The sequence below is a fragment of the Carassius auratus genome, chromosome 35, assembly GCF_003368295.1.
Source record: "Carassius auratus strain Wakin chromosome 35, ASM336829v1, whole genome shotgun sequence".
In the NCBI taxonomy this organism is placed as follows: Eukaryota; Metazoa; Chordata; class Actinopteri; order Cypriniformes; family Cyprinidae; genus Carassius; species Carassius auratus.
This window is the reverse complement of record NC_039277.1, coordinates 4,368,881-4,383,529: the sequence shown is the minus strand read 5'-3', so window position 1 is coordinate 4,383,529 and position 14,649 is coordinate 4,368,881. Positions and strand designations below refer to the sequence as shown.

At 36.6% G+C, this 14,649-nt stretch overlaps 1 protein-coding gene across 5 annotated transcripts in view; it reads right to left on the bottom strand.

Annotated features, from left to right (window-relative positions):
- strbp (spermatid perinuclear RNA binding protein) overlaps positions 1–14,649 on the bottom strand; it is an 85,592-nt gene that overhangs the window by 1,120 nt on the left and 69,823 nt on the right. For 2 of the 5 annotated variants that reach the window (XM_026219380.1, XM_026219379.1), the window contains exons 11-18: positions 12,864–12,969; positions 12,374–12,457; positions 11,184–11,395; positions 8,176–8,328; positions 7,090–7,224; positions 6,200–6,340; positions 5,822–5,954; positions 4,675–4,725 (exon numbers count right to left, since the gene is read on the bottom strand). In XM_026219380.1, the coding sequence (XP_026075165.1) occupies positions 4,675–4,725; positions 5,822–5,954; positions 6,200–6,340; positions 7,090–7,224; positions 8,176–8,328; positions 11,184–11,395; positions 12,374–12,457; positions 12,864–12,969 (1,015 nt within the window). Of the gene's footprint in view, positions 1–1,124; positions 1,611–4,674; positions 4,726–5,821; positions 5,955–6,199; positions 6,341–7,089; positions 7,225–8,175; positions 8,329–11,183; positions 11,396–12,373; positions 12,458–12,863; positions 12,970–14,649 lie in introns of those variants that run through there. The other 3 variants (XM_026219382.1, XM_026219383.1, XM_026219381.1) reach the window with 3 other exon arrangements.

Sequence of the window (14,649 nt, the reverse complement as noted above, 5' to 3'; positions counted from 1 at the left end):
AGCTCAAAGGGTCAGAAACAGGGTTATTATAGTTAATTTGAAAAAGTATGTTACATGAAATAGCGTTAACAAAAATATAATGAAACATAAAAAACATTGTTTAACCTGATTAAACAGTAAAACTGAAAAAAAAGAATAAATTAATCCAGAATACTAATAAAAACAAACTAAAAACAGTATCTCAATGATACTAAAATAACACTGTTCAGGAAAGACCCCGAGCAAAGTGCAGCATACCTCAATGTGAATCGGCTTGTGCTGGCGTCTGGAGGAGTATGAAATAACATCTCACACACAATAAGACACTCACCAATAAGTAAAAACAAAAAAGACAAAAAGACATTTCAGTAGCATGTCTCCATGGATCCCTTGTTGCTGCTTTCGATTCTCCGCTGTAAGGCTGTGACTGGAGCCTCCGGTGTGTGTCCATGTGAGGGCCGTGTTTGAGTTAACTGTGTGAGGAGTGCCTTTGTGTGATTCGACTCTATCACTAACTGCTCAGTGGGAGAACAGACATCTAGAGCCTAACTAACCAACCCTGAGTTAACTGCCTTAAACAAGCTCTGTCTGGAAACACAATTTGTTAGAAGGAAATAAAAAGGAATGTTCCGGGTTCAATAAATACTTTTGATCATCACAGAAGAGATATTATTTGCCTCGCAGCTAGTATATATATATATATATATATATGCGCACAGAATTTTTTTACATTAACATATACATTTGTATAATGAAATTGTAACATTAAAATAAAAACAAATGTTTTTGAAAGTATAGCTTTAACATATATATATAATGTTATCACAGTTGCTTTGAGAAACAAAAACAACTACAGAATGACTAACCCCATACACCCACACTGAAAGAGCATTACAGCGATTTTTGCTTCTTCTTTTTACAAACTGAAGGACATATCAGAACAGTTTTTGTGGTCATCAACAGATGCGAAGATGCTGTCCGTTGAGAAAACATTGTATTGAACCTGAAACATGCCTTAAAACTTCTGAAAGTATCTGAAAGCTAAAGGATATGTAAACTTAGAGCTCTTACAGCTACAGCAGAATATATACATTTATAAGTATATCTGCTAAATGAGTAACTAAAGAGTTTCAAATATACACCAGTCAGTTCATGAAGATAAAGGTTTATTTGTTAGCGGTAGTATGAATTCGATCTATACATCTTAAACACAGCTCCTGATAACCGTACATATATTAAGCCTATTCCCATTCTCTAAGAAAAAACACAACCACCATAACAAAAGAGGCTGATATAATTTAAATTCCCAAGAATGAGGTAACAATTCACAGTACAAATCCTTCAAGTTTTCTTTCTGAAGAACATAAAACCTGTATTTGCTTAAAACCAGAAGACAGTAAGAAAACAAAGTGATGCTGATCAAATAAAAAGCACTTTACAAATACTCTTATAGCTGTCCCTACATGTGATAGGGCTGTGCTATCTGAGCTTCCCTTCTCACGTACATCTATGCTGTGTGTGTACATGAGTGTGTGTATAAAGTAGGCTCCTGAGCTAAAAGAAAGAGTAGTGAGGGACGGGGTAGGCGGGCATTTTCATGATGGGCAACAGAAGCATTCTCTTGGGCAAACCTAGAGAGAAAATGAAAAGAGCACTCCACATAAGTCCAGGACAAAATAAAAGACCTGCGAGTGTTTTGTTTCAAATGAAGCTAATGCCAATTCAGTCTCATTCTAGCATGGGGACATGAACCCAAGAGAGCGGAGGAGAGTGAGGTCAGGTGAGAAGAGAGGGCATAAATCAAGCATTAATTCAGATGAATTCACACATGCACCTGCTGCCTAATGTCACATGACATGAAATACACATACAGTTGAGCTATACTCAGTCATCATCTTATGAATAATGACTCTTGAGTAGGGCTGAGTGATATACTGTACAGTAAATAAAATGTAAGAGTTACTGTAGCTCTGGTCCTTAAAATGGATTGGTCTACACTACAAGAGTGTGTTGCTGAATTTCAGTATACTTATACTGTGATAAATTATAATATTTTATAATTTTAAATTAGAAATATTTTCATGAAGCACCCAACATTTTTTATACCAAACCATCAATGATTTCAGCAATGTATAAATAAAACCATAAAATGCAGTAAAATTATAGTTAAAATACAGTATGTTTTCCACAAGTTTTCATGAAATTAAGAAATTAAAGCAATAACATCTTATTTTATTAATAATGCATTTTCATGCATTTCAGCTTTTCACACAATTACAAAATTAACACTAAATGAAATAAATAATAATTTTTTAAATTTTAATTACAATCTATAAAAAAAATGATTTACAGTTAATCTAGTTCATTAATAACATACAGTTAAAATCTAGTTTAAAATAGTTTTCTAGTTTTTTATAAAATTTACTCTAAATTAAAGGATTTTTCTCACAATGTGCAAATCGAACAATAACAGTAACATTTAAATTTAAAGTCGAGGCAGATTTAATTATTTAGATTCTTTTCAATGTTAACACTTGTTAAAATGTTAAACTGTTTTTCTCTAAATGAGTTTAACTTAGAGTCACTACAATTTTCATTACATTGCAACATTTATTAAGGAAATACAAAATAATTAAAAAAGAAGCATAATATCATTGTGATATTCATTTGACTAATGCTAAATCAACCTTATATTCATATAACATTCATAAATATTCAATATATTGCCCAGCCCTAGTTTTAACTACTAGACAGAACTATCTAATTGAGGGTAATAAAGTTAAACCTAGTGTCTGAAGCATACAGGTGAATTGTGGGTAGGGGCACATGAAGGGTTACTGGAGTGATCTGCCGGCTGGCGCTCTTATGTGGAGTGTTCATTCTGTGCCGTGTGTGTGTGTGTGTGTGTGTGAATAGCAGTCGTAGTCTCACAGTCGTTCCCATTTAGAAATCCCAAAGCAGCAACAGGAGGAAGAGGACTGAACAGCGTAAGATGACTGGTGAGAATTACTGCATGCACACAGCTCTCAGGCACCAAACCAGAGAGACGTCAAAGAGAGGGGCGCACTGTCCCCTTACCGCACAATACCGGGTTTCACCTTCCACTTAAAGGAACAGTCTTTATGTGGCAGGCAGAGACCAGGGCGCTGGGAGCAACCCCATATCCACCCCCCACCCGCCCCCCTCATCCTCCGAGAATATAAACACAGCAAACACCCTCCAAATTCAGCCTGGTTCCCCCCGCACATAAGACTCATTCAAAGCATCTTCATCTGGGCCTGACCGGAGAGGCGCTCCTAAAACGACACACTTCTGTTTATAAACCTGACCGACTGTGTGCGTCATCTGTGTGATCAAGTGTTTATGAAACATCCCTAACATGGAGTTTCACATATTTCAGACGGCCGCAATAACAACGCACGATGAATTAAAATAAATCACATACCTGAAGCTAGTATTTACAAACGAATAGCTCACAACCTCGACGGCTTCGCACAATGCAGGTGGTCCCGCAGGGGGGGGGTCAAACTCTGAACTCTTTTAAATATTGATATTTCATATTAATACTTCAATAGCAAATAAATAATACTGTCCTGAATGTGGAAAAAGCAGTATGAGCAATATGTCTGGAATCATACTATATGTATTAGTAGGTGAAATATACTGCTGAGATCTGATGGGCAGGTTACTATCCCATAAGGCCATGGGTCAAACGCTTTGTCAGACCTTTCTCTAGTATACAGGCAAATTTTACACTGTGTGTTTCCTGGCATATTAACTAGAGCTGTCAGTTTGATTCAGTGTGATTAATTATGCCATAAACCATAAAAAGGGATTTTCCTACTAACAGAGCAATTTAAGTTTTTAACACAAAGTCTGATAACTATAATGTTTTAATAATCAGCCCAAATCTATGAAAATAGCCAAGTCCACATCACAGCTATAAACGATATCAACACAGAATAATGATATCTTTCTAATTCACTTTCATTTGAATTTTTTTTGCAGCTAATGAATGATAAAAACACTGACAGCCAATCAGAATCCAGAGACTCTGAGGAGCTTGGATGCTAATAGAGTTATCATTACAGTTATTGTTCTTGGTGCGAACGGGCCTTAAGATACTAAATCTGTCATCTTTGACTCACCCTAAATACCAGAGTTCAGCTGTAATCTATGAAAATGTTCTTTTGTCAGTATAGTGAAAGTCCCACTGAACAAAAACTGTTGCTTGTGTCCCACAGTAGAAAGGAAAAGGACAGGAGGGTGAGTAAAAGATGACAGAATTTTCAGATTTAGTTGATCTATCCCTTTACAATGTTCACGCTCTATGCTAGCTAGTCGTAGCAGTAGTCTTCAGACTGTGTTTAGCGTGATCTTCCTCTCACCCATCATGCCCAGCGGCTGCTTTGAATAGTGTAACTGTGTGCTGTAGACTGACGCTTAGAGAGCCGCCCAGAGTCAAGCGTCGAGCAGGCAGACTAGACCAGCAAAGTCACACTCAGGCCAGGTGCAGCAAGTCTTGCTCCAACCACAGTTAAGAACCAAAAGGTTATGGTTCGTTTCCATCGTCCAGGGACTGATTTTGGGGTTTGAAAGCCCAATTTGAGAGCTGAATGGGGAAGTAAGTGGGGGCAGATTTGGACCCTAGACCCTGACAGGAGGAAGGGAGGACGGGAAGGAAGGGGTACGTACCGTATGCAGGAGTGGCGGCTGCTGCGCTGTACCCGTATGGGGCTCCGAAGCCTGCGAGAACACGGTAATCATGATAAAAATGGTGAAATATAAGTGTTAAGACTCCTTCACATGAGTCGTGTCAGGGCCTCGACTCTCCCTGTGACCTTTGACTTCACTGTCATGAGTCATGTGACAGAGCCTTTCTAAGGACAAACTACACATGAATAAAATCTAAATACACCTCATAAACAAACAAAAACAGACAATACTATACTTAAAAACAACTAGAGAAAGTGTTTCCCTTCAAAAGTAAGGCATACTGATATAATGTGACTTTAAGGAAAATCTATTTTAAAATCTAAAGGATTAGTAAAAAAAAAAAAATTAATTATATAAAAATGAAATATAAAATATATATATATATTTTAGAATATAAAAATATTTTTTGTTTGTGAATTATTTATTTTTTTACTTTAGACAAATTAGATTCAATTTTAGTAATCTATTTATACACTACTGTTCAAAAGTTTGGGGTCAGTAAGATTTTATAATGCTTTTGAAAAAAAAAAAAGACATTATAAATTGTAACAAATTTAAATATTTATTACAATTAAAAATAACTATTTCATATTTTAATATATTTTAAGTTGTAATTTATTTATGTGATCAAAGCTGTATTTCTCCCGTCTTCAGTGTCACATGATCTTCAGAAATCACTCTAATATGCTAAATTTGCTGCTCAAGAAACATTTCCTTATTTTTATTAATGTTGAAAACAGTTGTGCTGCTTAATACAATAAAACTGTCACCTTCTTTAATTTCATGATTCTTTGATGAATAAAAAGCTAATTATTGGATTTTAAATCTTTTGTAACATTAAGCCTTTACTGTTATTTTTAGTACTATAAAAATAATTATAAAATAATAATAATAATTTATTAGTCCAACAACAAATATTTTAGCAAAATATTCCCTCATCATTCCATGTATTACTATATCAGTATGTCATACTTGATTTACCGCCCAGCCCTAAGTGTAAGCTGTAGGTAAAGTAATGCAGTTGTAATAGACATGCATTGGTGCATGTAGTTTAATGTGCCAAGAAAAAAGATCAATTAGAGGCCTGTAGTCACTCTAGAAACACTGTCTGGCATTAAACACACACCTGGTGTGACGTATCCAGGTGCTGCCGCAGCGCTGATGAAGGCTCCTCGTGTGAGGGTGGGTCTTCCTCGCCCTCGTGCTGCCTGGACCGCCACCGCAGACACAGCAGCAGCGGCAGCTAATGCCCCTTTACTCTACAACACACACACACACACACACAAACACAGTTAATAACCCCACAGGCTTTATTAATCAGCAACAAGAATCTACAGTTAAAGGGTTGCCACAGATTGATTTCTGGAGAAAAGAGATGAATTAGTCTGCAGGTCACAGTCATGGATTGTCAAGCACTGACCGCGGTTATCTGATGGACACACTGACTTCTGAACAACAGCATCTGGATGTTATCGGTCACTAATCGAAGCAGCTGATGACCCACCTGAGGGATTATTTTCTTCTTCTTGTTGCCAGCAGCATTAGGCCCAGAGAAGAGTTTTTCTAGAGCTGCGAGGGCTGCGCTGGCTTTGGCTACTTTCTTATTGGGCCCCGCACCACGAAACTTCTGCCCGTCCACTTCCACCTGTCCACGAGAGGATTTTGAACAGGAAATGAGATCAGTGACTGAAATGTGAGATGACATGTACTGTATGATAAGTTGCATTTTTTTTTTAACGTTTGGAACAATAAGAATTTTTCACAGAGGCTGCATCAAAAGTAATACTGTCAACTATTATAATTTAAAATAACTGTTTTTTGTTTGATAATTATATATTCCTATGGTGCTGAGACTGGAGTAAAGACTGGAGTAATGATACTAAGAATTCAGCATCGCATAAACTACATTAAAAAAATAGTACTTCAAATCAAACAAATGCAGGCTTGGTGAGCAAAAGTGACTTCTGTCAAAAACAAATAAATACAATTTTTCCAAACTTTTTGCTATTGTATATTTTGACTCTAAAGCAAATGTGAATGATTCTTTTCAGTAAAAATCCAGCACCCTAATATTATGGATTCCCTAAAAACGTCTTGGGTTTCTCTTTAAATAAAAGGATTTATTGTGCATTTTAGTATCCATCAAGTGAAAAACTGCATAAATGAACAGAACAACTCTCTCCTTATCTGAATTCAGGAGGATTCATTCATGTCTGAAGCACAAACAGCGAGGGACATGTTACACAACGAAGATTAATATTTGGATTAGATGTTTGTTCAAATCCCTCACCCCCAGTGTGAGTAATAACAATAACAGTAGAAACCGTCACTAATAATCAGTCTTTTATTGGCGAACAGGGATAAAGTGGTATATGTGTGTCTGGCGAGGCGTACCTCCATGACGAAGCGTTTGTCGTGACTTCCTCCGCTCTCTGAGATGAGCTCGTACTTCAGCCCACGGCGTTTCTCATTCAGCTCCATGACCGGGTTCTTCCCGCTGGCCGTCAAAATAGGACCCTGAGTTCGCACCTAGATGCAAAACTTGTCATTCAACAGAACTGAACCAACACTGACCGGAGCCAAATAACTAAACTACTGTCTTGCATACAGATGATTACAGCTTGTTTTATATATTGATTCATTTGTCTTTATTATTGAACTAAACTGAATCAACACTGAACTGAACTGAGCTCAGTTCAGTGTTGATTCAGTTTAGTTCTATAATAAAAAAAAATTCAATGATACTATTATTTTCTGTAGAGCTACTTTATAGTTCAACAGGCTTTGCTTCATAACTACTGAACCTGTCATTCAATCAACACTGAACTAAATTAAGCTAAATAATGAAACTATTATCTTTTTTAGAGCTGCTTTAAGGCTGAAATTGAAAAATTTAGGAACAGATTTACTAAACCGAGAAAATTAGCATGAGAGCACAATAAAAGCACAGATACGAAGTGTAAAGTTCTGCAGTTGATCTGAAAATTTCCATAATGACCAATGCAATCTACCAAGAGCAGTGCAAATGAACGACTATTGCTGCCATGTCAAGCATGAAATGGGTAAACACATGCTTTTTTAAATAAATGGCATAAATGCCAATGCCAGTGACCAATGCAATCCTGAGTAAATCACAATGCGTGATTCATTTAAATACTCTCCTCTTATAGATTTTACATCTGAAAAGGGAAACTACAACATATGCATATGCAATAATAGCAAAAATAGCTGTCCATCCCTTTTCATCACTAATTACCACTGTGTTTTAAATCCTGACAGTAGTGTTGTAATGCCAAAAGAGGGTTTGTGTTGGTGCGAGCTGTTAGTAAATCTGGCCCTATTTCTGTTGTTTTCTTGTTTATTACTGGGAAGCTGCTTTGTAACAATCTGTATTGTATATAAATAAATGTGACTTGACAGGAACATAGTATAAAGACCTACTAAACACTTTAGTGAGTGAGTGTGTGTGTCTGTGTGTACCTCCAACGTGTTGGAGCTGTCTAAAGCATGTGGTGTGTTATTGCTTGAGTGTGTGGACGTTTCGTTCTTGCCCTCCCCGTCCGACTTCTCGTCTGCACTCATGGAGTCCAGGTCTGTGTCGAAGCCTGTGGGGTAACCCATCGCCTGTAGCACCTACACCACAAAAACAGCATCACAACTAATCCAGCATTGACGTCACACAGAAAATGATTACACTTTAGTAAGCCAGCAGTCATTTAGTACACACCTATGGCTTCAGATGACTACAATGCAAGACTTTTATGTAAGAAATAACTCCAATAGTTCTGGAGCAACGAGAGTATAAATAATGGTGAATAAATGGTGATATACTGTAACTTTCCCTATTAAAAACTGTGCCACATAAGCCCTTATTTTAATAAGGACCTTACTTTTGTGTTCAAAAATGACACCATGAGCACAAAAGTAAAGTAAAAGTATATATCTTTAAACATGAGACTTCAAGTTTTGGCATGAAAGATTCAGAAAATGATGGTGCATGCTGAGACAGTTTGGTCCATTTTTGGAGCAGGCGGAATCAAAAGTGCACCGTTCCTTGGATCCCGAGGTCATTATTGAGAATGAAATCATCAAAGGACTTGCTTATATGAAATACGCCCACACCACAGACACACAGCGGACATACAGATCTCAAAATCAAGTTTGATCTTTAACCAAACAAAATCCTGAATAGATAAAGAACGATAAACAAAATATATTACACATAAAATGTAATTTGGGGTATACGGTTTATTATTTAATATTATCAGTTATCAACCAATGGAGATTTTTTTTTTATTGATCAGTTTTGATATATGCTGATAAATAAATTATATATATAGAATACCATTCACAAGTTTTGGTTCATTACAACGTTTTTAAATCTCACCAAAGCTGCATTTAATCAAAATCAAAAGTTAAAACAAGTAAAAAAGTTATATTTCAAAATAATATTGCAATTTTATAACACTGTTTTTATTTTTTTATTGTAACATTGTAAAATGTAGATCACAGCATTCAGTGTTTTATTAATATTATTAATTTAAATTAATTTAATGATTTAACTAATTTTTCAGCAATTTATCAGTTACCGGACATAACATATAAGTTAAATAAATTATCAGTTGGTATAGGATAGGATTTTTATATCAATACATCCCAATTATATACAAAATCAAATTTGTAAGATCTAGCCGTAACTGCTCTGGGATCAATGCTTCATTTCTCTGAGTATCTCAGAGTCAGGGTAAATGCATGCTATAAGTGTGAGTTTACACAGGGGTAAAGGATATCATAAGAGACCCAGTGTTCATTTGTCAGTCTGACCCAAATTGGGCCTGTCATCGCCTGTAACGGCTGCACTCTCACAAAAAGAGGATTAGAGCGGTCCTATGTTCCAGAGCCTTTGTTCATCAGCTCTCTGGGATTACATAGATTTCAGCTCCTTTTGTTTCCTGGGAATCACTGGTGTGTGTGTGTGGGAACAAGATTAACTGGTCTTCCTGAATGACGCACTGCTTTACTTTCCAGCAACAATTAAAACAGGGTCAAATCCACAACTCTGGTTCAAGAAGGGGCATCTATAACATTAAGAGACTGATTAAAAAAGGGTCAAAGGGTCGAGGATACAGCTAACAATAGCTTAGCAAAAGCACATCAACTATGTTTGTGTATGTTAGAGGCCTGATCACACTGGAAAATAATGCTATAGTGACTATTGTAGGGTTTTATTTATTGTAAAGTCATCATGAAGTCAAAATGGATCACTTTTAATTTATTTTAACACATGTACATGGTCTAAATGTGCACGATTTATCAAAAAAAGTTTGTTTTTTCAATTTAGAACTTCACAATCTAAGGAGGAACCATTAAATGAAATAAAACCAAAATGTGATAAATAATAATAATATTTTACTTAAACACTTTTTTTTAGTTTACAGTGCAATATTACTTTAGAAATATTTGATATTTGAATATTTTTATTCAGCAGCCATAATAATAATTCATCATTATTATTATGGGAATTTTTATAGCAATTCTAGCAACTTTTGGGCCACTTTTATTCGAAGAGATTACAGCAAAAATAAAATAAAAAATGGGGGGGGGGGGGGGGGGTCAACATGATCTGGAAATTATGCAAGTCAGTCACCCACATCAAAACTGTGGCTCCAAGTGCATATCGTTAAAGGCAAATTTCATCCCAACATAAACACTCTGTCATTATTTACTCACTGGATTTTTTGAAACTTGCATGACTTAATTTGTTCCGTATACACAAAAGAAGATATTAGGCAAAATGTCCAAGCTGTTTTCTTCCATACAAGTGTGTAAAGTTCCAGTATCAAAAGGCTTCAAAACACTTAAAATACACCACACAGGTCATATGGACTACTTTTATGGTGCTTTTTAAATGCTTGACAGCCCCTTATTGTCACGATCATTAGCTGTAGTGCCCATGAACTTCAGTAGAGGGCACTCCAGCTAATGATTGAGACAAAAATGTCAGACAGGCTAAACAAGACTTCGCAATGTGGCTGTGTGTGAGTGCTGCTTATATGTGTGTGTAAATGAGGTGCAGGTGTGGCAATGAGATTAGCTGATGAATGAGGTGCAGGTGTGGCAAGGTGATAGTGTTGCAGAGGTTCATGGGAGATGTAGTTTGGGTGTGGTGCAACATATGAGAGGTGCTAGTGTCGAAGTGATATGGTGACATCTGGTGGTTTTTGGGTGGAATGGTCCTGAGTGGAGTGCCCTCTACTGAAGTTCATGGGCACTCCAGCTAATGATCGTGACACTTATCAACATTAACTTTTATTGCATAGAAGCGAGCAGCTCAGACATTTTGTCTGATTTCTCCTTATATTGCTAGACAATAAAGAGAGTAAATGATGACAAAATAAAAATTTATGGGTGAATTAATCCTTTAAGACATTACATAATGGTCACCACTCCAATCACATGATGCAAAGACAACTGAGGTCCAGGTGTACCTTCACAGCCACATGCAGCTTGGCGGTTTTCTTAGAGGAGCCAGAGGCTTCGTAAACAGTGCCGTCGACGTCTACAGACATGGTGAAGACGGGGGCGTGAACCGGACCTGACTGAGACAGCAGTTTATACTGCAGCCCCGGCCGGATCTGGTTCAAGCGCATCAGGGCGTTCATGGGTTGATTCGAGTCTATTGCTTTACTGTCAAGAACTGCTGGAAGGGAAAGAGAACAGAAATAAACGTTAACGATTATAACCCAAAGGGAGTGGTCTTTAAACACACAGCTCATCTTCTAACTTTCGACGATGCTTTAGTTCCATCAGCTGGCTAATTGTTAAATTGTGCTGCTTTGAAAGCGATGTATTTGAGTCTGAGGCTGGGGACAGCAGCACGGCTCCAAGAGAAATTAAGAATCAATGCCATTGATTTCCCAACGGTTGTCTGCTTCCTGTATGAGAAAGCAAGAGATGGAAGCACAGCAGGATGAGGAGCGAGAGAGAAGAGACGGCATGAAATAAAAGAGTAGAGAAAGATCTGGACAGCTTACCGAAGAGAAAGGTCAGAGATTAGCAAAAAACTAAAAACAAAAGCAGAGCCGAGATGAGGAGAAATGAAACATGTTGTTCTTTAATCATTTTAGAAAGAGGACATACACCGTTTAGGGCCAAACAGGGCCATAATGAAGAAGGAACGACTGTTTACTGTTTCAGCGTTTCCTTGCTGGTTTAAAACAGGAGAGGATATAACAGGGACATATTTGTCATGAAGCACTGAGAAAGCTTTGGTTTGGTGAGGCATATTTCTTCTAGTACTTTTAAAAGAAATGTACATCTCATTTAAAATGAAAATATTATATTTATTATAATTTTTTTTATAAAATAAACCTTAATAAAACACAGTACTATAGGTTGACTAATATGACATTTTCAATGCCCAATGCTGATACTGTCATCTACAGTTATCATTATAGGCTGATCAACAATATAATGATGTAAAACACATAATGCAATTCAGTAATAACAAATGACTATTATTTTACACAGTATTTAATCGAAATACTCAAAGAAATTACGATTAATCAACTAATCGAACACTGCTATTGACAGATGCCCACAGGTATCTCTATTACACATTATATAATTACAGATTAACTGGTTTAACCAATACCTGTCTCTCGTTACTCAGACTGACCTTTTCTCAGGTTGCGTTTCATCTTCTTGATGAGGTCTTTGTCGTCCAGTAGACCATCTTCATAAGGTCTCTTGAGCCCTAGACCTGATACAAAAGAGCAGAGGTAATGTGCGGGAGGAAAAAAACAAGCTACAATGAATTACTAAAACACATTAAAAACAGACTCTTAGAGCTGTATGTCAGTGTGTAAAATTTCAGAATAATTATTTTTTTTATATTAAGTAGTCATTTCAGCAGCACTAAATGTATTAGCAAAAACAATGACTGTTTTCAGACAAGTTTCCCAAACACTTATTTCGATTGGACAATCAGTTAGCCCCGCCCCAAAACTCACACCAATGACTGAGTCAAAGCTGCTGTTGTCAGGCAGATTAGGATGTTCTTATAAACAAATGTTAAAACTGACACTTTTCAGAGAAAGAGAACAACATTTAGCTGTGTCTACATATTAAACTAGACCTGAAGTAATGAATTAGCTGTGTGTGCTTACCTTCTTTATCTGACCAGGGGAATTTCTGTGAAGGTTTACTTGAGGGGAGAGCGTCCATTTCTAAGACCTTATAGATCTGCCCAAAGGCCATGAGACGCAGAGCATGCTGAAACACACGAAAAAGTGTCAAAGTTACCACAGAGCAAACCTAAATTATCTGCTCCTGAAAAAAAAAGAAAGTCTCAAAACGTTCCCTGAAGAAACACCCACACGCTGCTTCTTTTCTTTTTTTTTTTATAATAACGCAATAACTCATAGACCGCCTGTAGATGTGGAACATCGGCACTGAATCACCACGTTCAGAGGAATTATGGGAGACAGACTGCCTCACAAATAATTCATGCTGCAACTAACTCACATTAACTCATATCACAGATATTGACAAAGCTGTTTACTTTAGTTATAGCCCATTACGAGACCACACGAGGTGTGGTTCCAGAGTATCTCTAGAAATTATTTTGGAGCCCAGTTTCGGAAACAGCTTTGATTACAGTAATCAGCCCATCTGTGTGAATATCACCACTGAACAGCTTACTCTGTGAACCGACCATTTAATATATTGTCCATTACATATATTGTTTTATATGTTACCATTCAAATGTCTGTAATGCTTTCTACATAAGTCTCTTATGCTCACCAAGGCTGCATTTATTTGACATACAGTAAAGACAGTAATATTGTGAAATATTACTGCCATTTCAAAGAACAGTTTTCTATTTGAATATATTTTAAAATTTAATTTATTCCTTTGATGAAAAGCTGAATGTTGAGCAGTCATTGAGTCCAGTCCTCAGTGAATGAATAGAAATGTCATATAACAGCACTTCTTTGAAATAAAACTCTTTTGTGACATTATAAATGTTAAATCTGATCAATACAATGCATCTTTGATTAATTCCTTTAAAAAAAACACAACCTTACTAACCCCAAATTCTTACAACCAAGTTGAATGCATAATTATTCCCTCTGTTTCACAAGCTTGGCACTGGTGATTACATATTGTTCCTAAACTAAAGTTTGAAGTGATATTTAAGGTTAATAAGCATTAAGAAAAATTATTTAATAATCTAAAATTGTATTTCAATGAAGCTAGATTTACATTTTCCTTGCTTCAAATCCAGTGATCACACAAACAGCTCATCTTGAACTCATGAACTCTTCAACACTGAGTAAATGGCACCGAGAAGTATCTTTCAGTCTCCTGTGTGCTGACATAAACTCGTTCTTGAATGCAGAATCTGTGCAGCGTTACTATGCCATATCACCAGATGCATCTCATTTATGACTACGGCAAACCACAGTAAAAATAAATAACGCATCACATTCACTAAAGCAGAGGAGGAATAAAATGCATATATGCAATAAATTATTACTTTCCTCAAAACTTAATATACTTCTGTTTAGTTTTATTTCTTCTTTAAGTTAATTATACAATTTGATAAATACGTTAAGCATTCAAACATGTTCTTAGCTTCAGTGGTGTGTTTGGAGTCAGGAAGGGTGTGTGTTTGTACCAAACCTCTTCGATCTCCTGCAAAACACTGTGATTCTGATCTCGACTGCACGAGTGTTCAAAGGAAAAGCGCTACAGAAATCTACTCAGAGATGCAGCGCGCACACACACACACACACACACACACTCATCCTGATAGAGCACCTTGATGATTGGTTCTCTAATGAGCGTGGGAAAAAGATACGGCGCCGGCCCGTGACTCATACTCTTTGCCCCGGGGACTGTGTGTGTGTGTGTGTGTGTGTGTGTTAGAGCTGGATGATACATCAAACA